The sequence below is a fragment of the Spermophilus citellus genome (assembly GCF_964194105.1).
Source record: "Spermophilus citellus genome assembly, chromosome: 13".
Lineage (NCBI taxonomy): Eukaryota > Metazoa > Chordata > Mammalia > Rodentia > Sciuridae > Spermophilus > Spermophilus citellus.
The window spans coordinates 10,858,099-10,877,074 of record NC_138193.1 but is presented as its reverse complement, the minus strand read 5'-3'; the positions used below and the strand labels follow the sequence as shown (position 1 = coordinate 10,877,074).

Here is an 18,976-nt window from a genome sequence, read left to right as displayed (position 1 = left end):
TCTTTGAGCTATTTGGAGCAGTTAGTGGTCTTAAATCTGAATTATAGCAAGGGAGATACATGCTTTTGTAACAGACACTTTTGGGAGTAGCTGACCGTTCTTCTCTGAGGACATGAGGCAAGGGAGATGAGCACAGTTGTCTTTGCTGTGTCCTTCTCTTGTTCTGATGATTAGACTGATGTGTGTTTATAACCAGTTGGCTCCAGATTTGTGCAGACTAACATACTTTCTCATTGAGCTTCTACTATTCTAAAAAGAACTGTGAGTTCCTTTCATCTTTAGATCTATCACCTTAACTTATTTTTAAAAATTTTATGTTCCTTGCTTCCCCTCCTTAGGATGAATTTGTCAGTCACGGTAGTGCTTAACATTATTGAATGGTATAGATGAAAAATAAACTTTTTATTTCCTTTATCTTTTTATGCATATTTTTCTTCTGAATTATTATTCTTGAGAGTATATTGTGAGCATTTTTATTAACATGAAATATACTTCAAAATGCTATTTTTAGTAGCTGTAGATATCCAGCTGATCAAATACCATAATATATTAAACATTTTCCTACAATTAATCAAATGTTTTTTTCCTGGGTGTTTTCCCCCAGCTTATAATTCTGTGATGAACATCTTTGACTATCAGTTGATCACATTTCTGGTAGCCCTTAAGTTATTTTTATTAGATTATGACTTTCTAAAAAACAGGATCTATGCTTTGATGACCGTTGATTTTTAAATACGTTAGCACCACTCCTGGAATTGGATAGAAAACAACTGAATAGGGTTGGGGCTGGGGCTCAGCGGTAGGATGCTCACCTTACACGTGCGAGACCCTGGGTTCAATCCTCAGCATCACATAAAAGTAAATAAGTGAAATAAAGGTGTTGTGTCCAACTACAACTAAAAAAATAAATATTAAAAAAACCACTGAATATTTGTTGAGTACATAAAAGCTAAATTCTTTTTTTAAATTTATTTTTTAAATTTTAATTTGTTATCTATGACGGCAGAATGCATTACAATTCATATTACACATATAGAACACAATTTTTCTCTGGTTGTACACTACATAAAAGCTAAATTCTTTAAAGGGAAATTACTGAATAACAGGACAGAATGTTTCTGGGATTTTGACACTGTTTTAATATTATTGTTTAATCCACTGATTTAATAGGTAGAGATGACATATTGTAGTTTGTAATTGTTTCTTTACCCATAAGATTAAACTTGAATTTCACATATTTGTATTGGCATTTCTTTTGTGAGTTTTTGGTTTTGTCTTATTTTTTAATGGAGTTGAAGCTACAAGTCCTTTCTGCCAACTTCCTTGTTTAAAGGTTAACACTATAATGAAAATTTGAAAGTCTTGCATAATGGAAATAAGATTTTATTTTCAGAAAAAATACATAAAAATTTGATAAAGTGTTAATGTATAAGGTAAGATGTTTTGTGAATTAATTATACTTCTGTGTTTCAGGTAATACCCTAAAGCTGCTAAAGGAGTTAACAAGCAAAAAATCCCTTCAAGTGCCAACTATTTATTATCATTTGCCTCATTTATTGCAAAACGAAGGAAGCCTTCAGCCTGCTGTGCAGATTGGCAATGGAAGAACAGGAGGTATGTTTATTTTCTTACTTCTTAGTCTGGTTGTCCCGCTGGTCTGAATTGTGACTTGGCATGTTATGTTGACCATGAGCAGTCTGGCAGGTCAAAGAAAAAAATTCTTTCTTTATCTGTGCACTTGGGGCTTACACTGGCCAGACGCCATGTTGAAAGAAGTTGGACACTTTTCTTTGTAGATGAGAATAATATTGCAGAAAAAGATCAAGAGAAATCTAGTTCAGGCAGACAAATGTTTAAACCTTTGTATTTTTCTGTTTTAAAAACTTGGGAGGTAGAGAGATGACTTTTCCTCTTGTCTTATTTCAACATTAATAGCTCTCATAGTGCTGCCAGGAAGGTGGTTCTTATGTGTGTCCTACTTTTTTTTACCAAGATGTCAGGGGCCAGTCCCTTTTATATAAACTTTCCATGGAATAATAGAAATACTTCAGTTGCTTCTTTTTATAATGTACTCAAAACATAATTTGTGTTTTTTTTTTTTTTTCTTACTTGGCAGGGCAACCAGAGCTGTTTGGACCACTTACTGCTTTCCTACTTTTATCCCTCCTTTTTGACATTGTTAACCTTTTCTTTGTAGTTTTAATTTATTTTTTAAAGAAATGGGGTCTCATTGTGTTGCGGAGCTGATCTTGAACTCTTGGGCTCCCGCCATCCTCCTGCCTTGGCCTCCTGCCATCTTCCTGCCTTGGCTTCCCAGGAAGCTGGGACTAAGGTGTGTCCTCTATACCCAGCTCTTTGTAGATTTTGGAGTGCAGATTTTGCTCCCTTACAAATCTTAAACAAGTGACAAGATGATTACTTTATGAATATTGAAATTTATTTTTGTGAGAATGTTCTTTGAAAAACTGATTTAGTCCACTCTTGATATAGTAAGAATCTTAAGTATTTTCCTGTCTTTTCTTTTTTGGTCACATTTTTTTCTCATATTGTTTAGTCTGTTACCATAAGCATTTATATTCATCTTGATTTAATTTTATATCTTTCTGTTTTATTAAATGTTTAAAATAACACGTTATCTTCCTGAGGAGGTGTAAACTCTTAAAATACCATGTGCAGACTCACTCACTTTTTCATTTCTTTTTTAGAGAGAGAGAGAGAGAGAGAATTTAATATTTATTTTTCTGTTTTCGGCGGACACAACATCTTTGTATATGGTGCTGAGGATCGAACCCGGGCCGCACGCATGCCAGGCGAGCACGCTACCGCTTGAGCCACATCCCCAGCCCATTTTTTCATTTCTTTATTAATTCAAGAAATATTTATTGAGGCCAGGAATTCTGCAGGTGCCAGATATATAAAAATGAACAAGACATGTAGGGTACTCTAAATTAATTTTTTTAGAATATTGATCATTATTTTTTGAAGCTGGTACTTACTGTATCTCTCCCTTCAACAGTTTCTATTTGGACAAGATGCCTTAGCCAAAATTGTGGGTTCATTGGTTTAGACTGTATATTTTATTAGTAAGATAAATGAAAATGAAAATAGAAGTGTTTTTAAAGTCATTTAACTTTTTCAAAGTTTCTGACAGGTTCTTTTATAGTAGCCTGTCCTTTATGAATGTGACATTCACTTCCTTTTTGGAGGTACTTATTCCATTTTATTTGTTTATACATCTTTATTTCTTTACCATCTTAAATACAATAAAATCTTGTCAGCCAGCTTTCCAACAGCTAGCATTCTTTTTTTTTTGGTATTGGAGATTGAACCCAGGGTGCTCAACCACTGAACTGCATGTCCAGTCCTTTTTTAAAAAAAAATTTATCTTGAGCTGATTGTAGTGGCCCATGCTAGTGGCTTGGGAGGCTGAGGCAGGAAGACCGTTAAGTTCAAAGCCAGCCTCAGCAACTTAGTGAGACAGGACTGGGGACTTGGCTCAGTACTTAAACACCCTGGGTTCAATCCCTGGTACAAAAAAAGAAAGAAAATTCTTGAGATAGGGTCTAGCTAAATTACTGAGACTGGCCTCAAACTTGTTGATCCTCCTGACTCAGCCTCCTGAGTTGCTGGGATTTACAGGTGTGGACCATCATGGCTGGTTCAGCAGTTAACATTCTTATAAAGCTGGCACTAATTTTGAAAGAAAAAAGCATACAGCTTGGAGTCGGGGGTGGGAATGTGCCCAGATTTACATGAAAGGAATTTCCATCCTAAATTCTTAGGCAGTGGTTCTTTTTTTTTTTTTTTAATTGATTTTATTTTTTTAAATACACGACAGCGGCATGAATTACAATTCTTATTACACATATAGAGCACAATTTTTCATTATCTCTGTTTGTATATAAAGTATGTTCACACCAATCTTTTAGAGGTTCCAGGAAAGCTATCGGCCTCTGCTTAGAAAAATGCATAGGGAAAAAACAATTTTGTATGTAAGTTTTGAGATTTTTATGAAACCCCAGAACCTATCTAGGGACTTATATTAAAAACTTCAGTTTTTGAGATCAGATTAAAACTACTGCTCACTAAAAATTCTGTTCTTCAGTGGTCAGGCTGACAAACTTCCCTTAGCAGCAAAGCCTTCCCCTGGCTGCAGGGGGAGGGCAGTGCTTTGGATTGCTATTGACCCCTAGGAGAGGGTCAGGGATTCTCGTGTCCAGGACAAATAACTCCTCACCCACCTAGCACCACACTTACATCTTCCCACAAAGATTTGTAAAAGCAGGACACAAAAACCAGGTGTGGAAACTACAAATGGGTAGAAGGGCATCTTCTTCAACTGGGAGTCCTCCAAAATCTAAGATCAGCACCACGAGTGATTTAATACTAAAAAAAATTTAGTTTATAGAATGGAATATGACTTAAAAACAAAACACAATCAGTGTGCTTTTAGAGGGATGTGAATGTAAAACTTACCCATAAAATAATAACTATTATAAAAGAAACAGAAATCTTTGTGTTTTTCATTTCAGTGATTTAAAATTTCCATCAGGAGGTTGATGAAGAGTAGATATATCTGAAGATAAAATTAGTGATCAGGAAGATTGAGCTGTTTGGTTCTTTTAGAAAGTCAAATAAGTACAGAAGAAAAAATTTTTGAGTTGAAGAAGCACCCAGGTCTTCATAATAAGGGCCTATTCAGTGAAGAGCAGGATAACTGACAAAAGACTCTTGTTAGGTTATCTACCAAATGGTGCTCCTGGTCAGGAGAGGACCACAGGTAATTCCTTTAAGTATTACTGAAGTTAAAGTCCATGAGCACCTCCATGTGCCAGGCACTCTGGTTTATAGAATTCAACATGGTTCCTGTTTTTGTGGAGCTTTGGCATAGTACAGGATATGTGTGTTGGTCAAATAATCAGTTACACCCTTTAGTGTAACTAAAGTGTATCACCCTTTAGTGATGTAAAGGGTGCTTTGAGAATGTAGAAAAGGGTCATCTCCCCTGATGAAGAGGTTTAGGGAAGTCTCAAAAATACATTGGATCTGAGACTAGTAGAATATATAGTTAACAGGTAAAGGTGGGTATTTCCTGTCGCTGCTGTTAACCGACTACTACACAAACTCAGGGACTTAACATACATGTATAGTCTTACAGTTTTGGAGTGTAGAAATCCTAAATTTAAAGTGTCTGGGGGTGTGTTCCTTCAGAAACCCGGTGTGATCGATCATCCCTTCCCGTGCTGTTCTGGAGTGCACAGGCTGATTGCATTCCTTCATCTTTAAAGCACAGTGTCTTCACATCTCTCCTTTTGATACCACCTCACCTCTTCTCCCTCGGACCCTTCGCCTTCCTCTTGTACAACCTCTTTGGTTTTCTTGAGCACATTTGGTAATCTAGAATAATCCTGTTTCAAGACGCTTAATTTAGTCATATATAAAAGTCCCTTTTTCATGTAGGGTAACATATTCACAAGTTTCAGGAATTAGGACATGGACATCTTTGGGAGGCCATCTATTCTACCACAATGGGAAAAAAGTGGGAAGTGCACCACAACACTTCCCTGTGACGGAAGGGAGCATGGAATATCCTAGAAAATGAAAGAAGGCCACTGTAGTTAGTGCAGAGTGAGGGGAAGCACAGGACAATGTGCTGCTAGAGATAGGAGTTCAGGCCCCAAATCACAGGGCTTTTCAGACCTGTTACAGGAGTTTGGTTTTCATCTTAAGAGCAATGTGAAGCAACTAAAGAGTTTTAAATAGAACTTGGCAAGGATGACTTTTTAAGACTTAAATCTTGCAAGGTCCCATTTCCTGCAATGGGAAGAATGAAAGTATGGGAAGAAGAGGAGATGTGGGTGACCAGGTAAGAGGCTGTTCTGGGGGACTGGAGAAGGATGGATTCAGATAGGCAGTGGCCGGTGGTTGTAGAGAAGGAAAGAAGATGGGGTTAAGGGCTGTTTGGACTATATGGCAGCATTTAAGAGAAATCATAGTTATGGACTGGATTTGTGGACAAGCCTTAGGTTTCTGGATGGAGCAATGCATGCTGGGTGCATTCACAGAGATAGGAGACAGTAGCAAATGGTTTGCAGCATTGGTTTGTAAGAGATGCATTAAATATGAATATGTCAAGTTTCAAGGGGAAAGGATATGAAGTGGAGAAGTCATTCAGGTAGGTGAACATTTAAATCTCAGACTCAGTGGAGAAATAAGAGTTAGGTTTAATTTTTAGGAGTTTTTGTTTATGAATAAGTGGTTGTTGAAGACATGGATATAAATGAGATCACCTATGGCCCAGGACTGAACCTTCAAAGTTCTCCAGCAGTTAATTTCCAGTGAAAGAAGAGGATAAAGCCAGGGAAGACAGAAAGTACAACTGAGCAGTAGAAGACAAAAAATTGTCATGGAATATAAAGGAAGAAATGGGAGAGTAAATGACTTAAGTCAAACCATAGGGGAAACATGATGGACTAAAAATATTAAGTAGCAATGAATATTTAAAAAGGAATATAATTTTTCAAATAAAGATAGACTAATTGAAGATTGGAAAAGCCAAATCAAGATTGTTCTGAAAATGTTCTCAATTTTAAAGGAAATAAATACTAGAATTTGAAAACTTCCCAGGAAAGTGGAAGAAAAGTGACATAACAATTGATGTCTCTGACACATAATAACAGCACAAGGTGGGGGGCCTCACCAACCTTACTGCATTTCAGAGTGTCTAGTATATGGTCAGTTTTCATGTGCACAATTATTATTTAAATTGGAAATATAGTCCAACCCTTTGGTTCTATTTCTCTTGGGTTCCTTGATTCTTCTATCTAAAAGGATGATCTGACTATATTCTTCACTTTGCTGACATATTTTCCCTGAACTCTAACCCCTTAGAATACACACATTTCCTAGACTGTAAGTGATAGAAGATGGTAATGTCAAACAAGAGCAGATTGGGTTATGCTGTGGTATCCAACAACCTCCAAATCTCAGTGGTTTACATAGCAAAGGTTTATTTAAATTTTTGCTGACAGTATATTTCCAGTGTGGTTGATAGGGTTTTGTGCACTCACTGATCACTCGGGGATCCAGGCTGACGGAGCCTTTGCCATCTTGAATATAACTGGCTACCCTGCCAAACAGAAGAGACATCCTGAAGGGTTTCAGACTACAGATACGGTGCTCAGACTGATGACTCTGAACTTTACTCCACCCCAGAAGACCAGGAAAACTGCCTTCAGGAATTAGGACATGGACATCTTTGGGAGGCCATCTATTCTACCACAATGGGAAAAAAGTGGGAAGTGCACCACAACACTTCCCTGTGACGGAAGGGAGCATGGAATAGCCTAGAAAATGAAAGATTCTTTTCTTTCTTTCCTTTTTTTTTGTGGTCACTTTTTGAATTATCACTAGCATGGTTTACTCTGATTCTGAAAGTGTGACCAAAATTAGTACTTTCATTTTCAGTGTTTTTTGGAGTCCTTAAACTAAAGAATTTAAATTTCAGCTCCAAAACAGAGTATATTTGGGGAAAATGGCTTAATCTCAAAAACATGCCATTTTAAGCTTAAATAAACCAAAATGTAAGCAAAAACATCCCTAGTCAGTAGGGAATAGACACTTTGCATTATTACTTTATTGCATGCTCTGGATCAATGTATTTTGCTTTCTCCATAAAGTTTTTGAATTACTTATGAGTTGGCATTGCCTAGGAACACTTCATATCATAGTTGTTACACTCTTAATCTATATTTTAAATATTTAAAATATATTTTTTTTAGATTCTAAGGTTGAGTATATGGAAATTTGCTTCCAAGATAACTCATCCTGTGTTTTGGCATCTCAAAGTAACATGATCAAGATAGAAATCTTGATTCGGAGCCTTCTTCCCCTCAAATGTGTTGTTCTGGATAAAAGATCCCCTTTCCACTTACTGAAGTCATCCTGGATCCCACTTCTTCCTCTCTCTCCTGGTCCCCTGGTGAAGGTCTTTAGACTGCGTCCTAAATTCATCTATCTGTTCATTTCCAACTCTTCAGACATCCTAATTCAAACCACCATTTTTTTCCTTTAATTAGTGCAGTAACTTCCTAACTGATCTTCCCAAAATACTCTTAAAGTTATGCTTTTACTTCCCATAACATTTGGTAATCTCTTAAGATTACAAGTTGGATAATGTCACTGCTCAGCTTACAACTTGATAATGGTTTTGTCTTTGTTCTAGGAATTAAGACTGAATTTGTTCCATGTGACCTGACCCTTAACGAATTCTCTGGATCTAGGCTTATTCTATTTTAGATATGTTTTTGCTCCTGATGTTTCTTTACTATGTCAAAAGCACTGTGCCTTCCCTGTTGTTCCCTCTTCTGGAACGTTCTGCCTCATCATTAATTAACCGGCTCAGTTGAAAGCAGAGAGCCCTTTCATGACCACACTGTCTGTAGAGGCACCCCTCCATTCCTCACGCTGACATTATCACATTTGAGTTTGTGTAGCATGGATTATCCTCTAAGGTTATTATCTCTCTTCCCTCTTCAGCAGTGTAAGTTCTGTGAGGGCAGGGAGCTTATTTTTACATCATTCACTCAGATAATTTGTGCCACAGAACAGGTGCAGTCCCTTAACCCCTTTGTACTTAGTATTCTTACCTGCAAATCATGGTTGTAGACTAGTTGACCCATGTTCTTTAAGCTTCCTTCTAGTTTTAGGATTCTATGAATTCTAAGTATTTCGTAGCATCTCCAATTAATTGTTCCATAATTAAGACTAGATAATTTTTAACATCTGCAAAATACTTCTCTGTTGACATATAGCACTCAGAATATTACGACTTTAAGATGTGAATTTTAAAAACTTACTTTGAAATGTAGTCACTTCTATAGTAAATGTGTGTTCCTCAAATCACTGCACCCTGCAAAGCTATGCAACAGAAAGAGAAGAATGGGATTAGGATCACAGCACTCAAAACCAGGCAAACATAAAAAAAGGTTAAAACCTAATGAAGATGGCAGCACAATTTTGTACATGTTAAGTGATTAAGTGATACATAACTAATATAATATGGAACTCTGCCTGAAAGGGACCTGCCGTTTGCTGCAGGCTATAGAGGGGTTGTAGTTTACAAGTTACCACAAACTGGTGGTGCAAGTTGCGTTATCTGAAATCTGAAGGAATGTGGAACCCCCAGTGTGGATGGGTATGGTTGACAGCATGTGAAGAACTGAGGCAGCTGGTAGAGGTTTGTGGTGTGTGCATTTTGGTATTTTTACAAAGTTTAGTTTCCTGAATTGGTTTAGCCTGGGTATGGTTTTCTTTCTTTTTTTTTAGTACTGAGATTGAACCCAGAGTGCTTAACCACTAAGCCAAATCCCCAGCCCTTTTTTGAGACAGGGTCTCACTAAGTTGCTTGGGGCCCTGCTAAGTTGCTCAGGCTGGCTTTAAACTTACAATCCTCCTGCCTCAGCCTCCCAAGGTGCTGGAGGCAGCAGGCATGCACCATGGTGCCCAGCCTGCATACAGTTGTCTATTATTCACCTATGTGAGTGTCTCAGGAGAAGTTGCATATAAGCAAATGTGAAATTCATGCTATGCCCATGTTGATCCCTAATAAATTAATCATGTAGAAACAAATTTGCAATCAAAACGAGCAGTTTAGTAGAATCAACTATAATTTTAGACCTTAAAAATGTTGCACAGATTCCTGTAGCACCCAGCGTTTCCCTATCCCTCATCTACCGTGCATACCCATGACCATGGTATCATGATCAAACCAGGAAATTAACACCAACGCCACACTATTTAACCTTGGCTCTTATTCAGATTTTGTAATTTTCATTGTTTTTCTGTTCCAAGGTCGAGTCAGGATTTTGTATTTCCTTAAATAGTCATGTTTTCTCAGTCTTTTCCAATCTGGGACAGTTCTTTGTTTTCCATGACCTTGATGCTTTAGAGGACTGGCTGCCTATCTTGTGGACTGACCCCACAATTTGGAATTGTCTGATATTTCTTTTTGGTCAGGTTGAGGTTATTCCTTTTAGCAAGAAAACCACAGAAGTGGTGCTGTTCCCTTCTCAGTGAGTCATGGACTTGAAGTTGATATGTAAGACATTAATTTTTAAGGCATGTTTAGTGTTTCTGAGTTTTAGTCGTATAAAATTTTTCTGTTTATACTTTATAGCCATTCATTTTTAATGTGAGGTTGACTCTTATTTTTACCAGTTCTTTGACATTTCTCTCTCTCTCTCTCTCTCTCTCTCTCTCTCTCTCTCTCTCTCTCTCTCTCTGTCCCACCCCACCCCTTTATGGTTAAGCCATGTGGAACGTATGATAATACAGTATTATAGGTATGTTCTTGTATCCTTTGATTAATTTCTTTCTGAAATTGAAACTGAATCCCTCAATTCCTGTGAATTTGAAGCATTGTATTTTCAAAATGGTAGTATTTTTCTATTATTGTCCTTGTGAAGTCTTTTTATGTAATTACTGTATTGTTTTGTTTCAGTTTCAATAGTAATGGGGATTCCCACAGTGAAGAGAGAAGTTAAATCTTACCTCATAGAAACTCTTCATTCCCTTATTGATAATTTGTATCCTGAAGAGAAGTTGGACTGTGTTATAGTAGTCTTCATAGGAGAGGTAATTATTTGTTATTCTTTTTACCATATATAGTCTTAAGAGTAAAACTATAATTGAATATTCAGATATGCTTTATAAACAATTTTTAAAATGTACTGAGTGAAGCTTAGGTAATATATGCTCTCTGGTTAGTTAATGTAAATCTTGTGTGTTGTTTGCTCTAAGTTCTTCCCTGCAGTTAAAGCCAGGAATGATAACCTTCATTGTCAGTAGGATAATATTATACACATAGATCATAAAAAAATGAATCCCCATTTCTAGCTCTGAGACCTAAATTGGAGTTGTGAAACTGAAGGAGGGTTTAGCCTAGGCATAACCCCAGCCTAGGCTAACCCCTATGAGGCAGCCATCATTTTATTAGAGGAAAATCACTTGAATATACCTCTTCAATTTTAGTCTCCTCAAAAGATTCAGAGAAAGAATCTTTTTTGTCTGATACCACAAGGAACAAGTGCCCTGGAGTAAATATTTCCTTAATTATCATATCAAATTTCATCCTGGGAAAAGGCTAAGGGTAACGTTCACCTAGATGGCTTGCCTAGCATGCATAAGGCCCTGGGTTTGATCCCCACCCCTCCGTCCCCAATAAAAGGTAAGAAAAAAGAAGGTGGGGGGCAGAAGATGGACATAGTATAACTGTGTATGGTTCTGGACCTCTGATTCCCACTCCTTCAGGGTTGTTCTCTGTCTCTTTAAATAAAAATGATCTTAATGTTTTCTTAATGAAAAAAGTAATATGCACATTATTTAAAACAATTAAATATGTAATGAAAACTCGCCTCTTACACCTTCATGTGGATAGAACTATAAGTATTTTTAAATGTGTCTTAAAGAATTTTTCCTATGAGTTGTGTACACATATATGAGTGGATCATTCTATACATATTTTAATACCATGAACATCTTTCCATGCTAAAAAGATTAAAAATCACAGCATCATTTTTAAAAACAAAATTAAATTTTTTTTAAAATTTAGACGGACACAATATTTTATTAATTTTTTTATGTGGTGCTGAGGATCGAACCTAGTACCTCATGCATGTGAGGCAAGCACTTAATCTCTGAGCTACAACCCAAGCCTCATAGCATCATTTTTTTTTTTTTTAAAGAGAGAGTGAGAGAGAGAGAATTTTTTTAATATTTATTTTTTTCTTAGTTCTCGGCGGACACAACATCTTTGTTGGTATGTGGTGCTGAGGATCGAACCCGGGCCGCACGCATGCCAGGCGAGCGCGCTACCGCTTGAGCCACATCCCCAGCCCCATAGCATCATTTTTTAATGGCTAAAAAATACTCCATTGTATGGTTTCAACATGAATTATTTTTAAAAACTTTTTTTTAGTGTAGATGGACACAATACCTTTATTTTATTAATTTTTATGTGGTGCTGAGGATTGAACCCAGTGCCTCACATGTGTTAGACAAGCACTCTACCACTGAGCTACAGCCCCACCCCCTCAACATGAGTTATTTGATTGATAGGCTGTTTCTGAGTTTTTGCAGTTATAAGCAGTACTGAAATAAGCACTTCTGTAAATAAATTGTATACTTTTATAGTTACTGACTTGGAACTAATTTATAAATACAGATTGCTCTCTCAGAATCCATACACATTAAAATATTCATAGATAGCCAGCATACCCTGTAGAAATTAAATCTGTTTATCTCCTTTCCAAAAGTCTGAGAGAGCTATTTCTTTCTTCCTGTAGTTCATACTAGTTTTAAAATATTTTTGTCAATTGGATGGGTTGAAAATAATACTTGACTTTTGTTAATTTGGATTTCTTTACTGAGTGGGATTAAATGTTGGTTTATGAAGTTTTATTTTGGATCATTAATATGTATATTTTATAAGCTTTGCTTATTTTTTGGTTGTAAATTGTGATTTGTAAGACATTTTCATATATGAAATATTTTCTCATTTGTTACTTGTATTAACTTATGATGTTTTAATCTGTTATAAAAGTTTTCCTTTTAAGTAACCAAACTGGCCAATCAAAAAGGAACTTGGTAATAGCTATTAAAATTAAAAACATACACTTTAACCCAACATTTTGCTTCTAAAAACAGACCCAATAGAAACATTTGCAAATACAGAAATACATTCAAGTACATAAACATTTATATTGCTTTTATATGTGTATTAATAAAACAGGTAAGGAAAGTAATCTCCTGTAATATACCGGATACTCTCACTAGCAAATAGCTTGAGAGTTGGGATTATAGACTGATGTCACTTTGTATTGCATACAATTTTATAAAATCAGAATTTACTTACAGTGAGCACATATTAATATTTAATTGCAAAAAACCCTTTAACTGTGAAAGAATCATTCTTACACACTTGAAAAATGATGTTCAGTTTACAGACAGAGCCTAATGTCCTTATGGATTTGAGACCATAAGGACATTAGGCTTACTATCATGATTAATATGGATTAAGATGCAGTATTATTGGGTTTGGATCCAGAGGGACTGTATTCTGGGCTGGATTCTGCTCCTTTTTATGCTTTCTTGAGCCTCAGTTTCCTCATCTCTTCAATAAGAGTGATGCTGTTGACTCTTTGGAGCTCATCGTTGTTGCAGAGGCACTGCGAGATCACACAGGGGAAACCTTGTAAACATTGGCAGTGTTTCCCGTCTCTGAAGAGTCGTTTCTCCCAAATGCACTGTTTGTCTATATATCTATGCAGAATTCCAATCAAGAAAATCTGAACAGAAGAATTAAAGAGTGCACTGAATTGCCTTTATTCGGTTTAAAATTAATATTAATCACAGTGTTTGATTCCACCTTGATGAGTAGTTCTAAGCTGGGGCCTCAGTAACACTAGGAATAGGTATGTGCTGTGTGGCTTTGAGGGTGACCTACGTGTGGAGTTGTTTCTGGGCCTAGGTTTCCAGGCTCTTCCTGAGCCTGTATTTCCACCTGCCTACCTCACTGTGTTATCTGAATATTAGTTTTAATCTGTCCAGAGCCAGATTAATCTGACTTTCCCAAACTGCTGCTCTTCCAGGTTTCCCATCTGCTTATGAAAGGATTCTTGTATACGGTGTTAATAGGCCTGTGCTGTGATTATTCTACTTCCAGCTCATGATACAGATCCACAGGGCACGTGTGTCCTCAGTTCTCTTCGTGTTATTCCAAAGTCCAAACTATTGCTGCTGTTTTCCCTTTCTTTTTGATCCTTCAACTCCCAGTTTATCATCTTTTGAGAAACCATCCTGAGTCTCCCATTTGAAATTAATCTAGGATAAATAGGCAGCTTTAACCAGGCAGGCAGGTGAGTAGAAAGACTCTTTGAGACTCTGGCATTTCTCTATTTTATGATTCATTAATTTCTATTATAATATTAATTACTTCTTTCCTCCTGCTTGCTTTTAGTTTTGCTCTCCTTTTGCTTTGAGAAAATTAGGAATTTATATAAAGGCATGAATTCTCTCTGGTCCATTTTAATATTTGAGGAGAAAAATCAAGAATGAAAATCTGGAGATGCACATAGAAAAGAGTTACCATCATCTTTTCCTCACATGACCCCCAGTTCTTTGTATTCATTTTTGCTTGAAAGGGAGAAACCATAAGATGCCCCTCTAGGAGAAGAAGAGAGAAAAGTAATTAGTTGCCTTATTCCTTGTTGGTCATTTCACCCTTATTGATCCCTTTGGCATGTGATGAGACATTTATAGAACATACAGAGTGTTAAGCAATACACTGTTGCATTATTTGAAAGTTGCTGACCCATTCTGAACTTGAGAAGGGATTGACAGGAATGCATTCTATCTCCCTTAAGGCTCCTTGGTAGGATCAAAGTGTGCTATTCAGATTTTAAGATTGTATCATTCCTGTGTTTATTTTTCCTTAGAGTTTAATTATAATTTTTATATTCTAATATTTTGTAAATCTCATTTTCTGTTGTTTTTATTATATATAGAATATTTCTTATATTGTTTATACCAATTTTATCATGATCATTTTTATTTGTTCTACTTAGTTGTACGTGACAGCAGAATGCATTTCAATTCATCATACACCAATGGAGTGTAACATTTCAGTTCTCCGATTGTAAATGGTATAGAGATGCACCATTTATGTATTCATACATGTACCTAGGGTAATGATGTCCATCTCATTCCACCATCTTTCCTATCCTCATAACTCCTCCCCACTCTCTCCCCTTTGCCCAGTCTAAGGTTCCTCCATTCTTTCCATACCACCCCTCATCATAGATCAGCATCCAGTAATCAGAGAAAAACGTTCGGCCTTTAGTTTTTTGGGATTGGCTTACTTCACTTAACATAATATTCTCCATCCATTTACCTGCAAATGCCATAAGTACTGTCCTAAGTTATAAGTGTTATTTAGATTTCTCCAAATGTCCCACTACTGTCCTCTCATGACCTGACACTCTTGAAGATTACTGGCTGTTTTATGGCATGTCTTTCAGTTTGGGGTTGTCTGGTGTTTCCTCATCATTGTATTCAGGTTGTATCACAGAAGTGAGGTGGTGTTCTTTTTCAGGGCCTAGTGTTAAAGGCTACATGATGTTGACCCGTTTCATTACCGGGAATGTAAGCTGTCATCACTTGATTAAGATGACATCTCCCAGTTTTTCTACTGCGAAGATACTCTTTTTCCTGTGTAGTTAGTAGCCTATTTTGGAGGTAATACTTTGAAATCATGCATATATCCTGTTTCTCATCATAACTTTTTACCAAGTGAGCAGTCTTATTATTGTGTTTACCAAATGGTGATTTTCTAGTTTCATCATTTAGCTTCCATTTAATAATTAGGATACTGTTAAGAGGAGCTCTTCTTTTTATTTCGTCACTTGCATCAGTGTTGAGTTATACATAATAAGCATAAGCTTTTATTTTGTTGATCAATTATTCCAAGTTTGGTCACTAGCTCGTTTTGAATTGGCGACTCTGTCTTCCTGATATGGCCCCAGCAGTTTCCCTGCTTTCTGACAGCTTAAGAGTTCTAGGCTAGTCTTATATTTCCCCTGCACCAGTCCTGAAATCAGCCATTTTTCAAAGGAACCTTATTCTTTTTATTGAAGAATGGATTAAAAAACAGGATCTGGACACTAGGGTGCCGGCTACTGAGAGATCGTTGCTTCTGGCCCTTTGAGTGGACAGATGTGTGTCCATCTGTCTGTATATTAGACATCATGATTTCTAATGATACTTGATTCCAGTCTCAGAGTCCATTCTAGTCTCCCCCCATCCCCTTAATTTTTCAACTCTTCTCCAACAGTGAGAAACCCAGTTCTTTATGACTCAGTGTATCTGTATTCTTTTACATCTCAAGTGGACATACAGTCGTTTTTGTGTTGTTAACCCTACCCCAGGATTGCACTGCCTAGAGGGAAATATTTGTCTACAGTTCTTTTGTCTCAGCCTTACAGTATCCAGAGTTCTGTTTTCCGGAGTCACTTGACCTAGTTCTGTCCTTTGCCACCCTCTCAGTGATATTTTCATGCTGTTCTTTGGTCATGGACATTGGTTTGTTACTATTTGTTTCTGTTGTGAGTTTGTAGAGTGTTGTCTGTGCAGCTTCTACTTCAGATTGGTGGATGTTTTCGTTGTAGCTTAAGAGATGCTCTGTTTTTGTGAGTGTTCCATGAGCTCTTGGAGATATGTTACTTGTTCTCAAAATTCAATTATGTGTGCTCTGTTGCATTTATGCTTCATATATCCTTATCTTTTCCCACTTGATGTGTTGTGGACTCAGGAGTTAAACATCTTCTGCTACTGTTTTTGTTTTTCCTGTATTATAGTTTTTTGTTTTATAAATAGTAATGTTATTTTATGCATGGATATTTATAACTTAATTGGCAATTACACCTGCTGGCATTTTAAAGTGACTTATGCATTATGTTAATTTCGAGGGCCCGAATTCGCCCTTACTGGGTGGCAGTATTATGACCTACGCTTTCCTGGGGTTTGCGTTTGTCTGGTATTCCTATGTCCTCCCTTTTGTTTCCCTTTCTTTCTAAATCACCTTTTTTTTTTTTTTAATACATCTAGTTTACATCCTAGAGTTGAATTTTGCTTTGTGATTTAATCAGAACGCATTTCTCTTCTTCTAGATGAATTTATATATCTGTATGCAGTTATTTGGTCTTAATCCTATCATTTTATGGGATCCCCCCCCATATGTCTTTTATAGGATTTTTCGTTGTTTATTTGTTTTGCTTTATTTTGTGTGCTTCATTTTTCTATTTGAGAAAAGTGTGTATTTTTATACCAGTGATTACTGTTGTAGCTGTAACTTTATACAGAACCCTTATATAACCCTCTGTTTTCTTAGATGGTATCTATGGCTTCCCAACATGGGAAGCAATAAAACTGGTAATATTTCTTCTTTTCCTTTCCTACCCTACCTCTTCCCTTCTGCCTGATTTATATTGTCTTATGTAATATTCACCATTGTACTAAGAAATAGAATTCTCTGCTGTCATCTGGTATGCCTGCTTAGCACCCTTTGACTGCAGATACTACAGATGAGGTGAGAAGCTTTGTCTCTCTGCTGTCCTCTCCATTTCTGCTAGATTTGCTAAGTTTTCCTTATTATTTAGTGTACACGCTGGGCTGGTTCCCTTCTTATGAATCATCATTGAAGGAAATGGGTTTTCAGGCTGCTGTTGTGCCAGAGGATGAGGGGTCAGAGAATATTCCAGACTATTTGGTTTATTTGAAACAAAGACTGTCTTCCCTCCTTCCATGGAGCCAGGCTGCTTCCTGTCAATCCAGCTAGTCTGAGTAGTTCTTCTTGTTACCTCTGGATATTAGGACCAAACTAGATCCTTTCAAGCTTAAGGATTTCAGTTATTTTTCAAAAGGAAAATTTTTGTGTTTCTGAGTCTGGCTCTTACGGACAGTAGTCTGTGGTTTCTTTACTCTCCCTCAGCAGGCTAGTCTTTCTAGTTGGACAGCCTGATGCGCTTCCACCCACAGGGTGTGGTTACCTGGGCGCTTTGCTTTTGAACTTTCTTCTACCCTGAAGCACCTGAAGAGCTTGGTAGTCTCAGGGTGGCCCTTGCTGTCATCATATTTTCTCAAACTCTCCTCATTGCCTGAGGCTATTTTTAAATACTGGCAAGAGTTCAGATTTCATTCTAAGAATTCTTTTACTCACTGAATAAATTTTTATTGAAGAGTTAAAATAGGGAAGGTTCTGGAGATTTAAAAAAAAATTAAAACTCAGAATGTAGATGGTGCTCCTGAAGTCTAGCATTGTACAAAAATACTAGTTTTTCTATATCATTGGCTGTTTTTTTTTTTTTGAAAAAAAAATGTGTGTATACCTTGCTAAAGAGTGCAGTAATTTTACGAAGTATGTTATGTTGAATAGTCTCATCTTCACCCTCCCATCCACGCCCCCTTTCTTACTGTGAGACTGATAAGGTCTTTTCAGCCCTAGTGGGCTGGCAGGCAGGTGAGTAGAGAGACTCTTTGAGACTCTGGTATTTCTCTAGTTTATGATTCATTAATTTCTAATATAATATTAATTACTTCTTTCCTCCTGCTTGCTTTCGGTTTTGCTCTCCTTTTGCTAGGTTTTTAAGGTGAATGTTTAGATTGTTGGTTGGAGATCTTTTCTCTAATATAGGCAATTTAAAGCTACAAATTTCCCTCTAAGTTTCATGTTAGCTGCATCTCCAAAGTTTTGATATTATCATGTTTTAATTTTTATTCAGATCAAAAATACTTTGTATATCCCCTTGTAATTTCTTCTTTGACCCAAAAGTTATTTAGAAATGTGCTTTTTAAATTTTTATCTATTTGAGGACTTTCCAAATTTTCCCGTTCCTGATTTCTTATTCAACTACATTGTGGTGAGAGAGTGTAGTTTGTGTGATTTCAGTCCTTTAACATTTTTCAGTACTTGTTCATTGCCCAGAGTGTGATCTGACCTACCAGGTTCCCTGTGCTAGGAGTGGATTCTGCTGTGGAGGATTCTGTAGATGTAGTGGAGTGATCTTTCTGTAGATGTTAGTTGGGTGAAGTTGGTGGACTGTGTTGTTCAAGTCTTCTGTATTCTTGCTGGTTATCTTCTAGTTTTTGCTTTTATTCTTCATTTGAAATTATAGATTACTATAATGCATCAGTAGTATTTTGGCCTATAATTTCCCAGCAGCTCGATTTTTACGATGTTTGTGTATGCTTTGGTCATAAATCACACAAATGACTATCGAGAAGAAATCGCATGTGTACATGTTATCCCATAAAATTTGGTGATTTAATAAATATTTTCTGAAAGAGTGGTAAATTGTTAAGCATATGTACAATAAAACAAAACCTCTGCCCATTGTAGCTTACAGAGAAGGACAGAAAAAAA

At 36.7% G+C, this 18,976-nt stretch overlaps 1 protein-coding gene across 7 annotated transcripts in view; it reads left to right on the top strand.

The window, feature by feature from the left end:
- Positions 1 to 18,976, top strand: part of MGAT4A (alpha-1,3-mannosyl-glycoprotein 4-beta-N-acetylglucosaminyltransferase A) — a 95,461-nt gene that overhangs the window by 38,570 nt on the left and 37,915 nt on the right. For all 7 annotated transcript variants that reach the window (XM_081264875.1, XM_081264869.1, XM_081264873.1 and 4 more), the window contains 2 exons: positions 1,474 to 1,614; positions 10,502 to 10,635. In XM_081264875.1, the coding sequence (XP_081121001.1) occupies positions 1,474 to 1,614; positions 10,502 to 10,635 (275 nt within the window). The remainder of the gene's footprint in view (positions 1 to 1,473; positions 1,615 to 10,501; positions 10,636 to 18,976) is intronic.